The 22774-nt window shown below is 37.3% G+C and overlaps 1 protein-coding gene across 7 annotated transcripts in view; it reads right to left on the reverse strand.

The window, feature by feature from the left end:
* Positions 1–22774, reverse strand: part of PLCB1 (phospholipase C beta 1) — a 670267-nt gene that overhangs the window by 237557 nt on the left and 409936 nt on the right. For all 7 annotated transcript variants that reach the window (XR_008392621.1, XR_008392622.1, XM_053671063.1 and 4 more), the window contains exon 4: positions 11724–11861. Coding sequence is in view for 5 of the 7 variants with exons in the window: in XM_053671063.1 (XP_053527038.1) it covers positions 11724–11861 (138 nt within the window). In the remaining 2 variants the exon portion in view is untranslated. The remainder of the gene's footprint in view (positions 1–11723; positions 11862–22774) is intronic.

The raw sequence follows: 22774 nt of genomic DNA on the forward strand, positions 1-22774 counted from the left end.
GCAATGAAGGTCTTATATTTTAAAGCCAAGATGTTTTCATCTTTATCTCAGACTTAAAAGGAAATGGCTGTCAAATACAATATAATTACCAAAACAAAAGTAAAACCAGGAAGCATTTTAGAACCCAATATTATCATCATTGGGACACTAGACAGTCATCCTATTCAAATCATATCATGTAATGGTGCATAATTATATTCAGACTATGTGACTCGAATGTCTTCAGGCTACCATTGATGAAACCACAAGTCAGACTAGCCTAGGAAATAGGAGAATTTATCATGAACAAGGGGTTATTTCCTGAAGCCGAAGTAAAAATTGGACAAACTGTAACAAAAGAATATATCTGTAATACAAAACCACCAGGAATCTGGGGGCTGGCTGCCGGGAGGAACTTCTTCACTGCTTTTTCACTGCGGTCTCTTCCTGGGGGCATTTTTCTCTCTACCACCCAGTTTCTTCCCGATGGCCAACAACTTCACCAGGAGATGTGACATATGGCCCCTCCCACTGCCAGAGAGAGTGGTTACTCACTTATAGAATCAAAAATCCTGGGAAAGATCTCTAATTGGCATACTTCCAGAACAATCAAGGTAATACAATAGTAGTGTCCATGCAAACCAAACCATTGGAACTGGGGAGGGAGGAGCAGGGAGCAGGAGGGTAGAAGAGCATAGAAAACCACTTACGTGCATTCACGCGAGTACACTGTGGCAAGGCAGATAAAAGTATACATGCTCATGGTTCTGTGTCCCATTCTTTTTATAAAATAGGCAATAAATCCATACTGGTTGACTTGTGATGACTGCATGAATGAAGAAATGTAAATGAAAGAGAAGTACATTCATGCTTGATAGTGTATGCCTTTTGGATTTATTTTAATGTATTTCCTATTGTTATGAGTACTCAATCACCATTTTTGGCTACAGAACTTGTAATAATGGCATTACACTTTTCTTACTTTAAACTGAACTACACTAGAATAGGCTATGAAAACTTCTGGAGTACTGCGTGTAATTTGAGAGGCTGAGGGGGCTCTCCAATTAATAAAGTACAGACGCTTTGGTATTAGGACCTAGGGCAGTTAAGTCAGCAACACAGACACGCTTTACACTTTGTCTTATGTTTTGGACTCCATCATGAAGAACATTTGCCTGACTATCTTTCCCCAGATATGTGAAGCTCCATTGTGTGAAATGGTACCCTGATGGCCTCAGGAAGTGTCCACGTGCTGGTAAGTACAATAGAGAAGAACTACATCTTGGAATGTGTGAGGATCCACATTTTGAGAGATAATTTTGAGAGGTGTTAGGTCTCATATACCCTTAGTCCTCTTCCAACACCTCTTGATATTCCCCTGACCAATGGGAAAAGTTTAATGTGGTGAAATCAAGTTAAAATGAATATTAAGAGAATTCTTCAAAAGGAAAAAAAAATAAACCCCCCCAATAGAGCAACATCCATGGCACAGAGTAGAAAAGAAAGATGTTTTGCTTTGGCTAATTTTTCATGATGAGAGTTTATCAGCTGTATCACTGTGAATCTCAGGTGCATTTTGAACATTTTGAGCTGAGGAGACAACCTCTGCTCCCTCCCACTAGTTTGCTGAGTCACTTCTCATTTGTACAACCGAGAAATGCTAATTGCATGCCCACATATGAAACACCAAAGGTTCATTTCTATGGCTTTCATGTGGATCTGCTATATTGTTGAAATGGTTCTTTCCAAAAGCTTTGTGTCACTTGTGAAAACAATTGCTGTTATGTCTTCTGAGTTTAGCAGTTTCAATGCTATTTATTACTTTGCTTGAATCTGCCAGAGTGCTGTGTACTGAAGAAAGTAAGTTTATGTAAGCAGGGTCTGCAAAGTTAATTGATGCCATTGTTTATTTTATAAAAAAAATAATTCTATTTGAAGAGATCAGATAGAAAATGATTTTAAAAGGAAAAAAACAGCTAATTTCTTTAGTAAGATGTATGTAGACTGAAACAAAGCAGCGATGACAATTTCTTGGGAGTTAAATGGTGCTGCTTTTTCATTAAATAAAATGTATTTGACAAAATTAAAACCATATTCCTTGAAAATTAATTAGTAAACTACATATAGGTACTTCTTCATTAACTCGTAACTTAGTATATGGTATTCTACTAAAATATAATTTTTCTCACTGGGAAATCTATTTGTTTTAAATTATGTTAATTATACCTCCTATGCTTATTTTAAACCTTTTGCAAGCTGGATTCTTCCTATTCAGATGAAGAGGTCTCTGTCGCTGGGTAACTGAACCTATCCATAAGTCCTTCCTCCACTATGAGAACTGTTCTTTGTCTTGGTTCTAATTACCTCATGTTTGGTAACCCTTACTGCTGATGGAGGCTATGGAAGGGTGAATCTTAAAAGACAATTTGTGCTTGTCTTCTAATTTAAAATTAAATGCTCCTTACTGACCTTTGCACTGTTGATGCTTTTGCCAATTTAGTTAAAAATATACTTGGATTTCAGAACCCTGCTCTGTCACTCACTAGCTGTGGGACTCAATGCTAAGTGCCAGCTAATATCCATTTCCTCCTCCCTAACAGAAGCCGAACACTATTTAGGCCAGAAATACATCCAACTGAAAAATGTACCTTTTCCACCCTCCCCAGTAGCTCGGGTGGCAATGTGACACCTGGTAAATTTCATGTTAGCAGAAGTCTGCTGCAAATCCTTAGGAAAATGTGCTTTCCTGATGTGGGTGCTCATTTCTTTTTGCTGCTGGGGATGCAAATGGAAGGACTGGAGCTGCAGAGGCATCCAGATCTGTGAGGGAAAGGCCACGAGAATCGCTCGCGGGGTCTTTGGCTTTGTTATTTTTGAGGCACTGAATTGATGTTGCAACCACCCACCCACCTTCAGGGTCCTGCTGCATGAGAAAAAAACTGCAAACGAATAAAAACCCCTCAAATTGTCTAAGCCACCATTTGGTTTAATTTTTTGCTATGCAAGGCTAAATGTGACCCCTGCCCTAAAGAATCATCTTGGATCAGTTTTTTTAACCTGTCTCAAATTCATTTGCCTTATAAATTAAAGCTAATAATAGGACTTAACTTCATGGAGCTGTTGTAAGAATTAAGGGAGGTAATTCATGTTAAACGCTTTGACCAAATGACAGCCACAGCAAATTCTTAAGTGTCAGCAATCTAAAAAAATACTGTTTATCAAAGAAACAATACATAGTTTAAAACACTATGCCCAGCGAGATTATAACAAAAGTCAATGATTGCTTATGACATGAGCACCCTGGTTCTGCCTCTTGAAAACCATTTTCAGCATTTCTATTTCTGGCAGCACTTCCATGTTTTGGAAGAATGTATGTGCACAGCCTTTTCTTGATTGACTGATTTTAGACTTCACAGTTGCTCAGCTCTGATTGATGAGACTTTTAATCTGTTATCCCAACTCCTGTTGCCTTTTGTGCTTCCCCCTGATGGACTGAATCACCAGTGTTCCTTCCCCAGCCACTTCTACAACTCAGGCAACATCCTGAAGTCATTTCTTGATCCACCAATGAGAGACAGTATCTCTTGGCTTCTCTGGTTGTGAGAAGAGGACGGTTAATGACCAATCTTCTTACTTCCAAACCTTGTTACCTTAAATTTACTTTTTCAATTGTCAAAATTGAAATGTTTTTATCTTGTTCAGTTTCCATAACTGACTTCAAATGTTTGCATATAAATTGATTCTAAAATTTTAAAACCAAGAAAATAAATATTTACATGCTCACAAAAATGCAAATGCAATTTTCAGCAAGGCTACAATTACCTTAATTGCCACAGTTCCAACACCATGAACCATGTGGCTTTCCAAAAGAAACATTCCCACTATCAAGATAATATCTTGAAATCCAAAGACCTACAACCAAGATTGCTCTATCCAGCAAAACTTTCATTTAGAATGGAAGGGCAGATAAAGTGCTTCTCAGATAAGATCAAATTCAAGGAGTTCATCATTACCAAGCCCTTATTATAGGAAATGTTAAAGGGACTTACCTAAGAAAAAGAAGTTAAAAAAACATGAACAGTGAAAGGACAGCAAACTCACAGTTATTAACAACCACACCTAAAACGAAAGCAAACTAAAAGGACAGCTAGATCAGGAGTGGAAACATAGAAATGAAGATCTCAAGGAGGGTTAGCAACAGGGGAGTGGGAGGAGGAGAAGGGGGGAGAAGGTACAGAAAATAAGTAGCACAGACAGTAGATAGAAAATAGATAGGGGGGGCAAGAATAGCATGGGAAATATAGAACCTAAAGGACCTGAGACACATGGTCATAAACTAAAGGGGGGGTAATGGTGGGGATGGGGGGTAGGGTAGAGGGGAATGAAGGGGGGAATAGAACAACTGTAATGGCATAATCAATAAAAAATAAATTTAAAAAACTTTAAAAATAATAAATAAATAAATAAATAAATAAATAAATAAATAAAAGACGTGGATAAATTTAAAAAAAAGATAATATCAATTTTTCTTGACCGCTCTTCCAGTTGTTGAAATTCCTGCATGCTTTACCATGGCTTATATCAGATAATACATTTCTTTTAAATTTGTCCCTCCTTCTACCTTACTCTTCTTCTAGGGGAAAGAAACAGGGTTTTTAAAAAAATTATCTAATATCTTACAGCTTCTTATTCACATTGCCTGAGCATATTCCTCTCTTATAGTTGCTATTTCAATTTCGAGACTTTTCTTTAGGTTCCACATATTTTTTTTTGTATTATGTCTTTCATATTTTCCTCTCATGTTTTCTCCTTTTCATTGGCTGCCACATTCTTCAGATTAATTGTGTGTGCATCTCTAATATTTTCTGTCCTATTGCCAACTTTTTGTCCTTAACTTTTTGGTTATTTGTTTGCTGGCTTTATCATTGTTTGGTTCTACATTCTGGGAGATACCCTTCACCTACAACAGTTGTGTAGAATTTTAATTTTCATTCTGTTATCTTATTTTTTTTATTTTTGAGAAGACTCTATTATTTTGTTACCTATTTTTCATAGCATCTTGTTCTTATTTCATGGATATAATATACTAAAAATTTTCCCCGAAGATACTTTCTTTTTTAAAAAAATTTAATTTGTTCCTCAAATTATCCCTGTATCTTCTATCATCATTTCACTTTTGTTTATCTTGGCTTCCTTTATCTTTCAATGCTGTCCTTTTTCTCAATAGCCTGTGATATTTTGTTTTCAGTTCACATTTTAGACTAGGGCAATGACAGGCTGACAGGGAGCTCTGAGTGCGTAAGTCCAACTTACTGGCTTGTGGATTTCCATTTAGGGTAAGCATGTGGGCACCAGCTGCTACAGTGTGGTATCCATAAAGGCTAGAATGAGAAGAGCTTTATATTATGGATCCTTAACTCGAATGCTTGCCACCATAATTCTTTTCAAATAGTTTTTTCAGTTACAAAGAAGACAGCCCTTCACATTTTGACATGAGAAGTGACTGGTTATCAATTATCCTACATGCAATACAGGAAAAGGGAGGAGAAGGTTGGACCGTTTGTCCTTATTCCTTCAATTGACATTATTGTCACCCCTGACACAATACACAATCTGCTGGTTTGGTAGCACCCAAGTCTAGAGCCTCTCTCAATTATCCCTGAGCTAGTCGGTGACTTCCTTGGCTGTATTCCTATCCATGATTTAGACTGCAGTTTCCTCCATTTCATCGGGAATTCTCCTCTTTCCATCTTCTGCTGCAAACTTACTGAAATAGGTCATCTACTGACCCATCTCATTCTCTTCATCATTGGGTATTAATGCTCCTTCACCATAATTTTCACAGCATCACAACAGAGATAAGAGGTCATACCTGTGTTCATTCTGCTATTTTGAGCAAATTCTATTTTTAATTTTATGTACAAAACCGGTTTCTGACTTTCCCTTCCTAACCAGCTTTCGGCCTCCAGCAGAGCTGAGATCAGCCCGAACGGCCTCCTTCTCTCACGCCATGTACCTCACATCCATGACCAATCTTTTGTCTTAACTTCAAAATATCTCCAGGGTCAACCATTTCTTATTATCTCTAGCCCCAGCATTTTTTGTCTCTGTGTTTCCTTTCTGGCATCCTCTTCTGTGACTTTTAACAGTGCAGCCAGGGCAATCCTGTTAAAATATCACATCAAATCAATCCCTTGCTCAGAATGATGCAATAGTTGCCCATGCAAGAGTTACCCACTTACCCATAGGAAATGGGAGTAAAGCCGAATTCTTACAGTGGCCATCTATCACTATTTGGGTCACTTGTCACTCCTCCTCACCTCTCTGACTTCTCTCTCCCTTCCAGATACACTGGACATGAACCAGGTGGCATGAGATTTCATTATGCTGCTCAGAATGATGTGTAGTTTAAAAAAATGATCAGTGCTTACTTATGGAATTTTCCATTTAACATTTTTGAAATGTGGTCAACTGTGGATAATGGAAACCATGGATAAGGTTGGGAGGGCTACTGTATACATGATTTAGCAAAGATAATAAACAAATGACAACAACATGCAAAATACAGAGGAGTCATATATAATATTGATTAATAAATGTCAGACCAAAAAGGAAAATATTGTAGGGTTCCACTGACAGAAAATTTAAAACCAGGTAAAACTAGTCTATAAATTTGGAGGTCAAAATAAGTGACTGTTAGGAGGGTTGATGCCTGGTGTGTTGCTGATGCTCTAATTTTGATATGAGTGCTATTTACATGGGTGTGTTCTCTTTTCAAAAATCCATCACTTTTCTGTACATTTTTACTTTTCCATGTATATTATATTTCACTTTAATGTTTATATTATATTTCAATCAAAAGTTTTCTAAAAATCTGGCTGAGTTCCTGTTAGAAGCATGGGAAAACTAGATGAATGAATTTATATTTCTTTTCCAATTTACACATGCTTTAGGAGAATTCAGTGTGTGTAGAAGTAAGGATTGAAAGCGATGGCGCCTGTCAATCCTTGTGCAGAGAAGTGAACACAAAGTTTCCTCTGCCTGCCATCAGGTAGCTCAGCCTCAACCTACTGGATGTCGCCGTTTCGATCCACTACATTTCAACACACTGGAGCAACATCTGGGCCGAAATTTGACAAGCTGGGCTGTGGTTCAACAATGTGTCCACCCAGGGGCTGGTCAGAGTATCCAACTATTTAGGACTGGATAACAGAATCTGAATGTCAAACCTTGTCTCCTAGACTGATAGGCCATCTCAGTAATACATTGCATTGAACAAGGATCAGGGATAGGGGCTGCGGGGCTGGTTGAGGGGATGAGCTTCCAGGGACCCAGTCATGGACCAGGATCCAGGGGGAAGACATGTTGAAAATCATTTTAGTTTTCCAAAACCAAAACAGGGAAGGCTTCACCTTTGCTGCCTTTGATACTGGTATTCCTCTTTGCTGATTACGAGACAGATTTCATTCTCCAGATGAAGTAGTCTCCCATTAGTTACCCAGGACCCCTTAGACCTGGAGGCCAGCACTGGTGTATCACAGTCCTGCGAACCCCCGCCCCTGGCTCAGAGCAATGTGGGCACAACCTGCACTCTGCTGTTGTGCAGCCACACTTTAGGCTGCAAGCATGCAGGGCGTTGTGTACACAAGTAGAAGTCCCTTTCCATGTGGTCCCCCAACCTCAAAGGAAAACCGAATATTGGAAAGAGAGGCTAGAACTGGGCAGGGAGAAGACAAGTTATCTTCAGACTCCTTGACCAATGGAAAAAGTTGCACTGATCTGTTAAACGTTAACTTGTTCAAAATGACATTATTTTGGGGGTCGATGTGAAGGATCTAACTTTTGTAGTCCATGCTAACCTTACCAGTCAGCTCTTGAAAGAAATTCACCAACTGGTGCTTAAAAAGGCTTGAGGATTCAAACAGTCCTTGCTCTCAGCTACCTACTGACTCAGTCTCCTTTGTCACTGAGAAGATAGAGGCAATCAGAAAACTTGTATGACTGGCTCCACCACACATACCCCTCATCAGCATTCCTACTGATGCACCCCACTTCCTGTCCTCTTACAGATGAAATGCCCTAGCTCCTGTCTGAGTCCAGTGCCTCTATTTGTGAGCTACGACAGGGTCAGCAACCTTTTTTTTTTTTAATTAAGGAATTTTGTTAACATTTTAGGCTTTGTGGGCCAGATGGTCTATGTAATAACTTCTCAGCTCTGTCCTGTGAAAGCAGCCACAGACAGTATGTAAATAAATGAGTATTTTTCTTTATAAAAACAAGTGGTGGGCCAGATTTGGCCCCCAGGATGTAGTGTTCTGCGCCCTGCACTAGACCTGACTGCACTGGCCTGTTCAGTGGCATTGGCCGGCCATTCTCATGCTCTCCTACATCAGCGAGTTGTGGTCCCTTGACAAGATCATTCCAATCAGCACACACGTCTATCCTTGTTTCTTCTATCTTAAGAACCATTTCTCAACTTCACATCCCCCTTCTGGCATCTTTTCATTTCTCTGCTTCCTTTTCATAAAATATTCTCAAAAGAGCTATCATGTTTGGCTTCTTAATTTGCCTCTGGTGATATTCCCCAGAGCCCACTCCACAGGCTTTTGACTCTAGCTCTCCACTGAAGTTGCTCTAATCAAAGCCAGCAATGACCTCTGTATCATTAAATCTAGTAGTTAGCTCTTGGTCTTTCTCTTACTTAACCTATGAGCAGCATTTAACACAGCTGATCACTCTTTTCCTCTCTGACTCAGAGGGTGGATATGACAAATAAAACACACACTTATTTCCCAGGTATATCAAAGGAGGTATATTTCTAGCCCATGGGAAGAGGGGCTAGAAAATCATGCTGTATAGTTGCAAGTAGCACTGTTGTTTAACTGCAAGGGAGATCATGTTTTTAGTCCAGCTACGAGGGAAAAACCGAAAGGCAGTTTTACTCCCCAAGTCCATCTTTTGAGGGAGTCACTTGTCTTAAAGAATAAATAAAAAATTCAATTTCAAGTGTAAGAAATTTAAGTGATTTATGTAAGAATGAAAGCATTCAAATCAGAAATGATATCTTTAGGAATTAATGTGATTAAGTCCTGGTGCTGATTAAAAATTTTAATTGATCCAAGACAACGTCCCATAAATTTATGAAAGTGTTGCAATTGAGCAATTGCCATCAGATTTTTGCCTTCTCAGAGCACCTGATGAAGAAGAAGTTTCCTTTTCCTACCCTCACTCTCCTTCCACTCTTGCTTTATTCTCCCTCATACCTCTCCATCTAACCGATGATACATTTACTTCTGCGTGTTTATTTGTGTATTTCACCCAGAATGCCGGCCCTCAGTATTCTAAAATGTGCACCTGTAACTCTGGAGTTGTGGCTGACACAGAAAAAGCATACAACAGATATGTGTTGAATGAACTAATGAGCCAGAATCCCTTTATAAACAATTTCTTTTGGAGACATTTGACTTTCAGAAAAGCTCGGGTTTCTCTCAGGCTTTCTGCATAATGAGGAAGCTGTCTCCTCTGCCGCCGGCAATACACAAGGTATCATGCACATTGGCCCTGGAGATTAAAGGTGTGATGTTATGAGACAATACTGAGAATTAGAAGGATGGAAAACACATTTTCAGAATAAATGGTGTTTGTAAATCTTAACCTTCTGGCTGAGCAATTTCACTGGGGGAAAATATCTTATATATTAGCACAGCCAGGGAAAGCAAAACATATTCTGTATCTTAATTAATTATACTAGGAATGTCAAGTGGCTGCTAAAAAAATGTCCTGATAAGGAATATTATAGGGCTCAGAAGTCAAAAACCCCTAAATAAAATTAGTGGCTAGGAACCAACAGAGAAAATAAAAATGAATATATTTCAAACATAACTGCATAAAGGTTTAATGCAATATAAGATATGCAGATCCATTTGTAATATAAATTCTGTATTCATTCTTAGTAATAACCTGTCACTTACTGAATGTTTTTAATTCAGAGTAAATCTTATAAATTGATAGTTTTTAAAGTAGAATATGGTTGCATTTGGGGAAAGATATTTTTTCCACATTTTTATATTGTTATTCTAGCACAGTTATCTCCATTTTCCCTCACCACTCCCCTCAACCCCAGCCATCCCCACTTCCCACCCTTGATCCTCCCCCACTTTGGTTTTGTCCTTGTGTCCTTTATACATGTTCCTGAAAACCCGAGGAAAGGTATTTTAAGAGTAGTTGGCAAATACTTAGGGTTTAACTATATTCGTCTTCCATCCAGATACTGAGAGATTAAGTATAAACATCCCAACACTACTGGGGTACGAGAATAAGAACTGTTACAGGGCAAGTACAATGCTATCACACAGAAGCCGTTTCACTGAAGTCTCTCCAAGTATAAATCATAATATAGAGCAAATGGGTGACTCGGTTCTTAAAGGGAAAAAAATACAGGGTCTGGCACAAATAATGCCCCTTTCTTATTGCAAAATCTTTTATTATAAAATTATAGGCATGCAATTCTGTAACATAACAATATCGCACTCAAGCACACCATATGGCATTTTAGGTCAAATGTTCAAATTAAAACTATAAATTATTACACCCATATTATTACTCTACCAACCATACTCAAGCAGGACTTATTTCTGCTGAACCCTGTAGATTAGATTTGTGACAGTCTTGGAGAATAGTTTCTAAAAACCTCAGAGTATTAAAACTGGTTGGCATTTCATTCATTCCATTATAAGATTTGAAGCTGATGTTATGTACAAGTTGAAATAAACCTCTACCATAATCACTAAAGAATCAGAGGTCATCTCTGCACATTCAGTAAAGCTCAGAGAACTGTCAGAGCTCTGGCCTGACTTGACCCTGTGTTTGTGGTCCATGATGTAAGAAGCTCTGTAAGGGTATTGAGATGATGCACAGACTTCAAAATATTCTTAGATTCATATTTGTAACTCTTGCAAGAACTTGTATGAAGGGTAAAGATCATCACTAGTGTCCTATAAACATGAATAAAGAAACATTCTCTTTCTATACATTCGTTTGAATGGTTTTTTTTAAGACAATTAGATTTTTTAGAGAAGGCATCACACTTGAGTCTGAGGTTCCCAAACATTCTTAACTTCTTATTTGATATATCTCACCAATACTCTACTTATTTCTGTATGCATCTGAAAAGCTCACTATTTTAATAGATTAGCAACTTCTTAATAGAGAGGCCTTAGGTGATTTATCTTTTTGGTCCATAGATGAATAAATATTCTTTATCACTAAATATTATTATTTGAAATTTTGTTTTTCATTCTTTCTCATATTAATTGAACAGCTACTATGTGCATGGTCATGGGCTAGTTGCTGCACAGGGTAAAAATGAGTTGTAAAGGTGCCAAAGATGCCTGCCCTCCCAGAGTATTGGGAAGACAGTGGGGTGGGAAGTGGCCTGATGTGAGAGAATGAATAGGGATAGGTGTTTAGGTAAAATAGAATGTGGTTTTACCTATATTTTCTTTTGCAAACCTATTATATCAAATGCCTCATTGCTAATAAAAAAAATCTCCATAATTCTAAGTAGATGCCATTACTAGAAAGGGTTTGATTATACTTCTCCTCAGTAGCTGAATTATTTTAGATGGACTTTTAACACATGTTAAACATGACAAAAACTCAAAGTCTTTGGGGTATTAGTACAGTGTCATAAGAATTCAGATCAAGGTGACAACTTCTAAGTTCCTTCAAAGTACGCACCCTACCTTGGCCACTTCTTCTTGGAAAGCCACAAGGTTCAAATAGGAGATGTTAACTAAGTCGGGTCCATATACCACTGTTATCATGCGATGTTCCAGACGTCCGATGTTCCCCACATCCAGAAGTTCACGTAATTTCGGGTCCTGGAGAGCAAGCGGAAGAAAATCAGCCTATAACTAGAGGTTCCAACATGGTAGCATAATTTTAAAACAGAGGCAGAATGTCTTGAAAGCAAAGTTGCCTTTTATTCTTACTAGAAAAAGGGATGAGTTGAAGTCCCTCAACCTTCAGTGTAGACCAGGGAGGTTTAAGTAACTTGCCCAAAGGTTGTGGAGAGAGAATTTCTGGCTCAGGACTTATGGCTCTCGTGGCATTTAAGTGAAATGAGTCAGGCGGAGAAAGACAGATACTGGATGATCTCACTCATAGGTGGATGCTGAAAAAGTCTACCTCGTAGAAACAGAGTGTACTGGAGTTAGGACACAGAAACAAACTTCTGCAGTCTTTTCAGGTCGAGTTGCATTCTTTGGAACATCCTAAAAGAGGATGCCTTGAAGATAAGGGTCCTGCTGGGAAAAGGAAATTCCCCAACCTTCTGAATTCAAAGTAAGACCTGAAATAGGGCTCAGTCAGCTTGGCTGAATTTATTTTCCTTCAAGGGCAGGCCTTGAAAGAAATGAGAGGTCTATGCAGAAAATTAGCATCAAATCAATCACTTGGCAAATTGGCAGCCAGCTTCTGAGTAAGGAATTAACTTGAATTCTTATTTATCTAGCTAAAAGCTAGGCTAACAGGGCTGGATTACTTAGGCTGGTTAGTCTGATTTCCCTTCTGAGGTTTTTACATTTAGCATTCTTACTTAAAAAAAAAAAGAAAGAAAGAAAACAAACAAAAGCTTTCCAGCTGAGTTATTTGACATGGTGCCATTAATTCTCTCTTTAGTTAATAAAATCTTTTTCTTGGTTTGGCTGCCTGAAGGGGAACACTTTCAGGTGAGTGAGGAAGAGAGACTCCTATTTCACAGCTGTGTCCAATATAACTGAAACTTCAACTTGACTAACAAGTTGAAAGCTTATCAAGTACATCAGACCGCCTAGAAAGATCAAACGCTATCACAGAAAACATAAATTTGCATGACCTAGAAAAAAAGAGGAATACAGTAAAAAAAGTATTAAATAAACAAACAGTAATAGCTACAAGGGGACATTTTTAGCATTCAAGCATTAATGTAAGATTTAAAAAGAATGTTCAAAAACTATGATTTTTATAAAGGCTAATTAAAGAATGATACCAGCTGATTGCATCATAGTGTTTGAATGCCACTGAGGCAAGGTTAGAAGGGTAAATATATTTGATCAGTACTTAATTTTTTTTATATATACTTGGAAGAGAAAAAGAATTCTCAGAAACCCTTGGAACTGAGTGACACCTCTCAGAACTGCAGGGACTAGGTGTGGGAGTCAGGAGTTTACCCGAATTGTCCTTGAACTATAGGAACACGAAGCAAGTACAGAGACCTCAGAGGAGGTATCCAGGATAGAAAATAATTCTGGAAAAGGGCTTCTGAGATTCTTACTGTCCCTAATGTACCGTTAGGGACTGTTAGGGACAGTCACAAGAAATTTATAAGAAAGATGATCAACACTTTGTGGCATCTCTGTAAAAATGTCCACTAATGTGTGTGTGTGTGTGTGTGTGTGTGTGTGTGTGTATTGAAAAAACTATTGGTTTTTATGTAATTAAAAATTTTAATGAAGTGTTTAGAGGTGCTGTCCTGAACTGGGAGAATAAAGCAATCTACCAAATGATATGATGATGGTTGAATTTGAGAAGGAGGTACTTGAGGATTCATTATATAAGTCTCTCTGTATCTGAGATGATTAACATTATTACAACAAATAATAAAAGACTACTAAGCATGAACTGAAGAAATAGTTAGATTTGGAAAATATTTTTTTCTAATAGAAACTACACAATATTTTAAAATTGTATAGTACTGGAAGTAAACAGAGAACTCTTTTCAAGTTATATCATTAGCAAGTTCCTTACTAATGCCCTTTTTGGTGATGGATCATACTAAACTACATTTTCTTTCTCTGCAAACATTAATCATTTCATTTTTCTCCAGAACTATATCTTTTATTCATCTATTTCCTTTTAGTGACACCAAATTTGGTAATATTAGAATTCTCTCCTTTTAGAAGTGACTTCACTTTTCTTCTTATATGTACTTTTAGGATTTCTCATGTTGAACATAATATCCCAAGCTGACATGGTGGCTTCAAAGCTCATTCCTCATTATTTAATATGTCGATATGTTTACTGAAAAAGATGTCTTCTTTCAAGCAATAGACGTTACACTCCATTGTTTTCAGCAGATCCTCTGAGATTAGGCAAAGAGGGAACTGTCTAGAAGGATAAACAGCAAAACACTAAATTTTGAGAGGACCTTACGGGGGAAGTAATTCACTGGAAGGAGATTCTAAAGAAATTATTGTTTCTGGGGTTCATCACTCTCAGAGCTGGGGTCCGAGTGCGTGCACTTAAAAATCAAATAAACAAAATGAAAAACTGTAACCAGAGCAGAAACCTATAGACAGTTTGGAAGAAACACCTCCTCCAAAAAGCTATTCTTTTAAGGAACTTTATATCCGAATGTCCCTCACTGATGGAATCTCCTGATCAGTTTTCAGAGAAGGATTTACTTAGTCGGGATTGCTACTGGACTTAAATACATTACTTGGTCCCTGCAATTGATAGAAATTCCTGGAAATTTTATAAGCTATTCACACCACTCTCTAAAGACATTCAATTCTCTGTTGCAAAACATTAAACATATATCTCAAGAAAAGAAAGAGAGGACTTAAATTTGAAATTTCAATTTTCGCTAAGGTAGCACTCAAAACTTGCTTTCCCCAGTACAGTATCCTGGCTACATCTCCACAGTGGAATTAACGAGACCAACTAGGAACCCTGGAGGCTACACAGTTTAATTGCACTTTTAACAGTTAAGTCCTAGATCACCTCTACTCCTTTAAGAGTTACAAAATAGAGACTGTCTGACTAAATAAGCTCACCTTCTCAATCACCAGGATTTGCGATTAAATTACTGTATGTCTGTTGCAAAGAGAGCCAAGTTGCCCAAGTTAATGATTCTCATTTCCAGGTAATAGGCCACTGAAGAAAGCAAAGACTCATCTGCACAGGGACACAAGGACTGCATTACAGCCTAGGTTGCTCTCATTATAACATAGTATTCAAAATATTGTGAATTCATGGACAGAATAAACACAAACGAAAGGATAATTTTTTAAAAACAGTTGAAGACCAGTTTCAAATGTCATTCCTCAATATGACTTTTAAGAAAAGCTATTTTATTTGTATATCAGATACCCAGAAAATAAAAGATTTTTTAAAGATATCTAGATTTCATTTTTGGGGGAAAATTTGCCTTCCTTATCTTCCATCCCCATGAAATATGTCTTTACTGAATTTTAGGCTTATTGAACAACTTGGGTATTAGGTTAATTTTATTCCCAACACTTAAGGCAATATTTTCAATCTGAATTACAGTTATATAGATGTAACTTTAATCCATTCATATAAAGGATCATCATATAAAGGATCATATACATTTCATTCATATAAAGGATCAGGTATATGAAAGTCTTTGCTTAATCAGTACAAAAGTCAGAAATGAAAGAGATGAATTCCTCATTATACTGAAGTGATATTAAGAACAGACTGACTATGGCAAAGAAATGTGACTATGGGAAAACAATAGAGAAAAAATAAGATCTGGTACTGTATTGTCCTTTATATCTCAACAGTGTTATTATCAGAACAAGATCTTCTATATTTGTTTTAAATAAAGTGGTAATGAATTTGTATGGTCAGTCTCCATTTCACTCATGAGGGGCCTCAGAGTAAAGGCTGGTGAAGAGGAAAAAATTGAGTTGACCTGGCTATGCATCTCCAGCCAAAATAAAGTGGTCTAAAAATACCAAGCATGAGTTGATTGAACTAAAGTTAACACACTATTCAGATATAAAAGAGGGAAAAGATTTATAAGAAATGTAAAGGCAAACTAGAAATTTTGTTATGCTTGGGATTAGCCATAGAAAAGAGATAAGTAACATTCAAGGAGAGCCTCTAAATAGTAGTCTAGTGATTAATTAAAAATTTAACTGCTTGAAGTTTTCCTCCTCTCCAGGAACAAGCTCAGGGTGTGGACTAATGTCATTTCACAAGCTAGAAAGAAAGGGAATAAGTAGGAAAGGGTGCTGAAGGCATCCAGGCAGGCTGACACTCAGAAGAAGCAGAAAAAGAAGCATTGGAATTAGGTGCCCAATTTCTTGGAGCAACTAACTTAGTCCCAGGATTTGGAGATGTCCAAGGGAAAGGACATTTTCAGAGCTGGGGAAATGCTGTCTATTTCAAGAAGTTGCATTATACCAGTAAGATTTCTAGGTTGCAGTATACATGCTTGGTTTATAGAAAGTTTATCTTGATGCTCCAGAAGCTGACCTGAGTCAAAGATCTTTGGACAAGAGGTTGTTTTGGAAGTGATCACAGGATGCATGATGAGGAAGTGGGCAAGCGAGACAAGGAGGAAAGCAAGATCCTAAGAAGTGTGTTAATGAGTGGTTTAAGCACTTTGGGCATCTGAGGCTCAGTCCAACCAGGGCCAGTCCAAGACCATATGAACACACCTCAGAATGACCCCAAGGAGCCTAGATCATAAAGTAGTGATCTGTCAGCTACCATCTGTCACTGGTGGAGAGTCTCGTCTGGGATGCCAACTCCCTTGCATTTCCATGACCAGAGCATGTTCTCAGGACAGTATGGGACCTCTGCACAGGAAACATCTAGGGGAGAGCCAGGGACTGAGTGCACTGCAAAAGTCTGCTACAGAGTTGAAGGAGAGACATTTTCCTGATATTGACTGATCTTCATGTAGTTAATGAGATCCACACTTAACGAAAATTCATCACGGCAGCAAACAGATTTAGATTTCGAATGGTTCAGCTCTCTATAAAAATAGTAACTATAACTAATCAGAAACTACATGTCAAGCAGCATCCTAGCTGTTCATTATTGTTCTCCTCTATTTAATTTGCAAACTAACTCCAAGAAGTAGCTCTGTTTTTCTTTCCCAATTTGCAAATAAGAACTCTGAAGTTTGGGGAGACAGTTTGACCAGTTTTTAAAAATGGGGAAGAGGGACAACAGACTCCAAGTACATCTGACTGGAAAGCCTAAGTCCTCCCATATCACATCGTGTTACACACAGCATATCCAATTTGATGAAGTTTATACAAAAATCATGAAAACAGTTTAGCTGGCAGCATAAACTTCAATAAATCAACATCTCTTAACCTCCATATTGTAGACACTGCATTAACATATAAAAGAACCCCAATGTGAAATTAAAATAGGAAAGAAATATGATTTAATGGTATCACGCACTTGCCCTCCTGGGAAAGAAATGGAACTAAACCATTGAGTTTAGTCATTGTTTGTATAGACATCCTCACTGTAAGGAAAAGTGTATGGAGTACAGAGCAGCTAAAAAGCAGGTCCATGGACAAACAACTAGTTTCCTCATCATCATCTAGTTCACATATGCCAAACTGAAAAATTCTAATGAACAGACAGCTCGAGACTCATGTTTCACACTACCCTGCCTCAGCCTTCTTTGACACATGCAGGCACCTCACCACCAGCAAAATTCACAGGCACAGTCATCACTGTCCCAGTGCAGAAAGTCCTCAGGCTGAGGGGTGTGTACACAGCAGGCAATTAGAAGTCCTGTGTCTCTTCTTGTTTTAACCCTGTCCCCCATAGAGGGTGAAATGCATTCCATTCCCCTTCAACTTTTGGTGGGGGCAGGGTCAGTGCATCTAAGTAAATTTCAGTATTTCTTTGGCCAAGTTTTAGAAGAATAATGAGTCCTGTAAAAGAACGCAGCAGCATTGATTAAATGCTCCCTAGTCAGTGAGTCCTTTATGGGTGTTTTTATTCCACCTGTTTTGTTGTGGTGTCTGCCTCCTAACATGGAACTCTGATGCATTCAGGTGGTACCAAAGGGGCTTCTGGCACCTCAGAATATAAGTTAAAGCCAAGCATATCTTTTTTCTTTTTTTAAAAAATTTTCAACTACAGTTGACATTCAATATTGTTTTATATTGGTTTCAGGTGTATGGCATAGTGATTAGACATTTATATAATTTACAGAGTGATTCTCCCTGGTAATTCTAGTGCCCACCTGGCATCACTCATAGCTATTACAGTGTTATTTATTGACTATTTTCTCTGTGCTGAACCTTGCATCCCTGTGACTATTCTGTAACTGTCAATTTGTATTTCTTAATCCCTTCATCTTTTTCATTCAGCTCCCCAAACCTTGTCCAAAAAAGAAGGTCCAACAATTCCTTAATACTAACAAACACAAACAATATTTCCTTTGCAGTTTCTTGAAAATCCACGTGTCCAGCTAAGGGTTTTGGAAGAGACAGTAGAAATTGTATCCTTCTGTCTGACTTTTGAGTTTTGGCTCTGCTGATTAAAAGCAATGTGACCTCACGAAGTTTTCCTAGCCCTTCTAAGCCTCAGTTTCTTCATCTGTTGGATGATGTAATAGTAGTATCTTCTTCAAAAGGTATTTATAGGAATAAATAATAATTACAAGTCTTTGGGGCAGCATATAACAAACTGTGAGTACTTGAAGAATAAATCAATAACTCGAAAATGAAGGCCAATATGGAAGTGTCTACCAAATAATATAATCTCTTATAGGCCCCAGAAAAATTGTATTTATTTATGTATATTTACTTTGTTATTTGTCAAGAAAGACCTATTTCTATGGGGAATGACAATAGTAGGTTTACAGTTATCAGTATACAAAACACAGGGTTTATTCTTGTGTTATTTATTAATTGTTATATCATTTTTCATATGAACTGTAAACCTACTTTTGCTGACCCCTATGTTTACATTTATGTAAATTATGTATATACAGTCAGTCTATACTTGGCTGACTATATTCGAAACACATGTATTTTAATTTTATATTTTCCTTAATTCACTCTTCTGTGGGAAGCATAACTTAAGGAGTGCTAAAGGACAAATCATATCTAGAAATTTTATGTTTCTTGCTTCTGCATTTAACTAGCTTTGAAAATTAGGCAACCTGATTTCTTTGAGTTGTAGTTTAGTTTTTACACAATTGGATGACAATAATGCCTGCTCACTTCAACACATTGATATGAGGATCAAAATTAAATCTGCAAATTGTACTATGTGACATTGTACAGAAAGAGTTCATATATTTTTGTGATGACTGATGTCAATTTATTTTAAATATAACATGAAAACTTACGGTGAAAAAATTCTTAGCTATTTATCTTTTTCTTAGTAAAATTATAAAGCATTGTAGTGTTGGGAACCACCCTGCCTCGTTTCAGAAGCTGTAACCCTCCCATGGCTAAGGCTGAGTAAAAGACCTTGGGACCATGAGCCACTAAGAAGACAAAGCTTATTATTTCAGACAGGGGTGCTGCCTCTGCCCCCTTTACTTCACCCTGCTTGGCCCCAGGTAGATGACTGGTTAGCTAATGATGGGTTAGATTCCTCAAGGGAGGGACAACCTAAGACAGGCATGGTCATGAAGGGGCCATTAGGGAAGGACTTAGGGGACTATAGAAAAGGGGTGATGGACCCTCACCCCTCAGTTTTTCAAGGGCCTGAGTCCTCATTCTATCTGTAAGAAGTCTCCTAATTTTTTGGCTGCCCACATGACTTAAGCCTGAAACAATGCCAGAGGCAGGTGTGGCCCTTTGCTGGAACGGGCAGTTTTGGGGTAATCAGGCCTAAGAAAAGAATGCATAAAATCCTGTGAAAACTGTTTTGCTAAGAATGCTCTCAATTGAAATAAGAGTCCAAGCATAAAATGAGTTTGTTTCCCAAAGGTTTATGGCCCTTTGGCTATCTGACCCTGACTCAGAATAAGCCCCCAGAGTTCTTTGAATATTATCTATCTATTGTTTGATCATTACTGCCTGACAATGATTGATGAGCTTTATGATTTTTATTCCTATGCAAACTGAACCCAATAAAAGCCCATTGAGGAACAGGCTCAAAGCCCTTCTCCTTTGAGATGTTGGCCACCTTTCCTCCCCAAGAAGATCAGGTCTTGGTAGAATTACTCTCATTTGTGGTGAACAGAGGGGCTCTGTGGGTGGAGACCCTCCATATTGTAGGAGTTTAAAGGAGAGAAATTTTCTTGTCAATTTGATACAAATAACTAAAGGAATCTGAAGTGAATGATACTTATTTGAAAATGTCTAAATACAGATGTGAATATGTGTTTGCTAAGGACTCTCAAAATATTTCAAGATTAACTATTACTTAATGTTCAGATTTATCTTCTTGTTTTCTTTACATCTCATTCTTTATTACTCTATCTAAATAAGTTATTTCTACTCTATAATGCATAAAGATTGATAATGTGTTATTTCTTCAGAAACAGAGATATAAAGCTCTTTATAATTCAAAGTCTGGAGGAGGCCTAACATTTAGTTTATAGGAAATTACTAGTAGCATCTAGGTAAGCCTATCTTAAATATGCCTTCTCATGTATGTCTTTCCTTTGAAAGTAAGAAAATGTCTTTTCAAATATCTTTCTATCCATCCATCAAAATAATCCAACATTATACATGACAACCAAAGTTGTCATCTCTAAGACCTCAACTTTCAGTAAGAAGTTTATCTTGAGAGTTATATGAATGTGTCTATTCAGTAAGATTAGATAGGTTAATGATATCTCCAAGTCATAACACTATCCCTGAAATTGTTAGAACAGTTTCAAACAAGAACAACAAAGGAACTCAAGGAGTCTGAACCTCTCTTAATTCTATAAAAAATGGATAGAAAACACTAAGTATTCCCAGGAAATTATTAGTCATTTCTTTTAATTTTACTTGTTGATTTGTCCTAATTAATTTTTAGGCAATTGTTTTCACCTCTGTTCTCAAATATCATTTACCTTCTTTTTATACTTTTCCCTCCTTCCCACTTTTCTCAGCATTCCTCACCTTTCCTCTCCTCTACCACAGTTTTCCCTGGGGGATTTTATAAATCCTTTGCAACCTGGTAGATCAAAAGTTTTTAAATCACCCTAAGAAGATAACACTTAATGCATGGAATATTTTAGCATGAATTGTAATGTCTCCTACCCAGTTTCATATCAGAAGAGCTCAAATCATCCTATTGTCAAGGGCTAACTCAAATCATTCCACTTACTGAGTTCTTTAATCCACTCAAATATTTTCTTTAGAACATTTCTTTACATAAACATGCACACACACAAGTAATCTTGTATAAGTAGTATCAAACTACATATATTCCTTTGTAACTTCCTTAGTTAGCAATACATTGATGAAGTGTTCAAAAACACAGGCATATATTGTTCTTTTAATTGGTTCTGCCATACTCTATGACAAGAGTGCATGATAACTGAACACCTTTTATCACTGAACAAGTTTTATTCTTATAAACAATGCTTCAGCACCTTTGTGTGTGTATTATCATTTACTTCCATGCACTTGACTGATAATGTAGTTGGGATAAATTCCCAGGCTTGGAACTGCAGGGCCTCGAGGTATTCATACCTAACTTGTAACACACACTTCTGGACACTCTCTGCAGAGTCAGTGCTCGTTTACAGCCTCACAAAAAACACGTGAACTCGTGAAGATGACTTATTGGACAATTTTTCCTCTCTACTAGTCTACTGAAAAAACATATCTTATTATTTTTATTTGTGTTTTAAAATTACTAGTTAGGGGAAGCATCTCTTCTTGTTGACTGCATTCATATTCTTTTATAGTACGAACTGTTTATTCAGGCTCTTATCCCCCAGGAGGATATTTCTCTTTGGCTTACTGATTTATATAAGACTGTATTTGTTAACCTTTTTCCTGAAAATATGTTGTAATAGTTTTCCAAATGTATCATTTGTCTTATTATTTGTCATGATACCTTTTTTCTATAGAAATTAAATTTTTTCTTTTATTTTTTAAAATTTTATTTAGTTATTTTTCAAGTACAGTTTTTTTGTCTATTTCTTCCATCCCAGCCTCCCCCACCCCGTGCTCCCCACCTCCCTCTCATTTCCACCCCCCTTAGTTCTCGTCCCTGTGTCCTTCATACTTGTTCCTCCAAATCCCTCCCCTTTTTCCCCTCTTAAATTCCCTTCTCTCCCCCTTCTGGTCACTGTCCCTTGTTCTCTATTTCAGTGTCTTTGTTTTTTTTTTTCTGCTTGCTTATTTGTTTTGTTGTTTAGCTTCCTGTTAAAGGTGAGATCATATGGTATTTGTCTTTCAACACCTGGCCTATTTCACTCAGCATAATGCTTTCCAGTTCCATCCATGTTGTTGCAAAGAGTAGTAGCTCCTTCTTTCTGCTGCATAGAATTCCATTGTGTATATTTACCACAATTTTTGGATCCATTCATTTACTGATGGGCACCTAGGTTGCTTCCAACTCTTGGCTATTATAAATTGTGCTGCTATGAACATTGTGGTGCATAGGTTCTTTGAAATTGATGTTTTAGGATTCTTAAAATGTCCATACTACCCAAAGCAATATACAGATTCAATGCAATACCTATGGAAGTACCAATGGCATATTTCACAGACATAGAACAAACACTTCAAAAATTTATATGGAACCATAAATGAGCTCGAATAGCAGCTGCTATTTTGAGAAAGAACAAAGTAGGAGGGAATCACAATACCTGATATCAAACTGTATTACAAGGCCACTGTAATCAAAACAGCCTGGTACTGGCATAAAAACAGGCACATAGACCAATGGAACAGAACAGAGAGCCCAGAAATAAACCCAACTCTCTACAGAAATTAAAAATTTTTAATACTGAAATCTATCGATCTTTTAAATTACTTTTTGATTGATTTTCATGAGTGGAGAGGCCTTTTGTATCTTGATATTATCAAAATATTTAGTTTATAAGGATCTATTTTCTCTTCATCCT

The sequence above is a fragment of the Artibeus jamaicensis genome, unplaced genomic scaffold, assembly GCF_021234435.1.
Source record: "Artibeus jamaicensis isolate MK-2021 breed Jamaican fruit bat unplaced genomic scaffold, CSHL_Jam_final contig_685, whole genome shotgun sequence".
In the NCBI taxonomy this organism is placed as follows: Eukaryota; Metazoa; Chordata; class Mammalia; order Chiroptera; family Phyllostomidae; genus Artibeus; species Artibeus jamaicensis.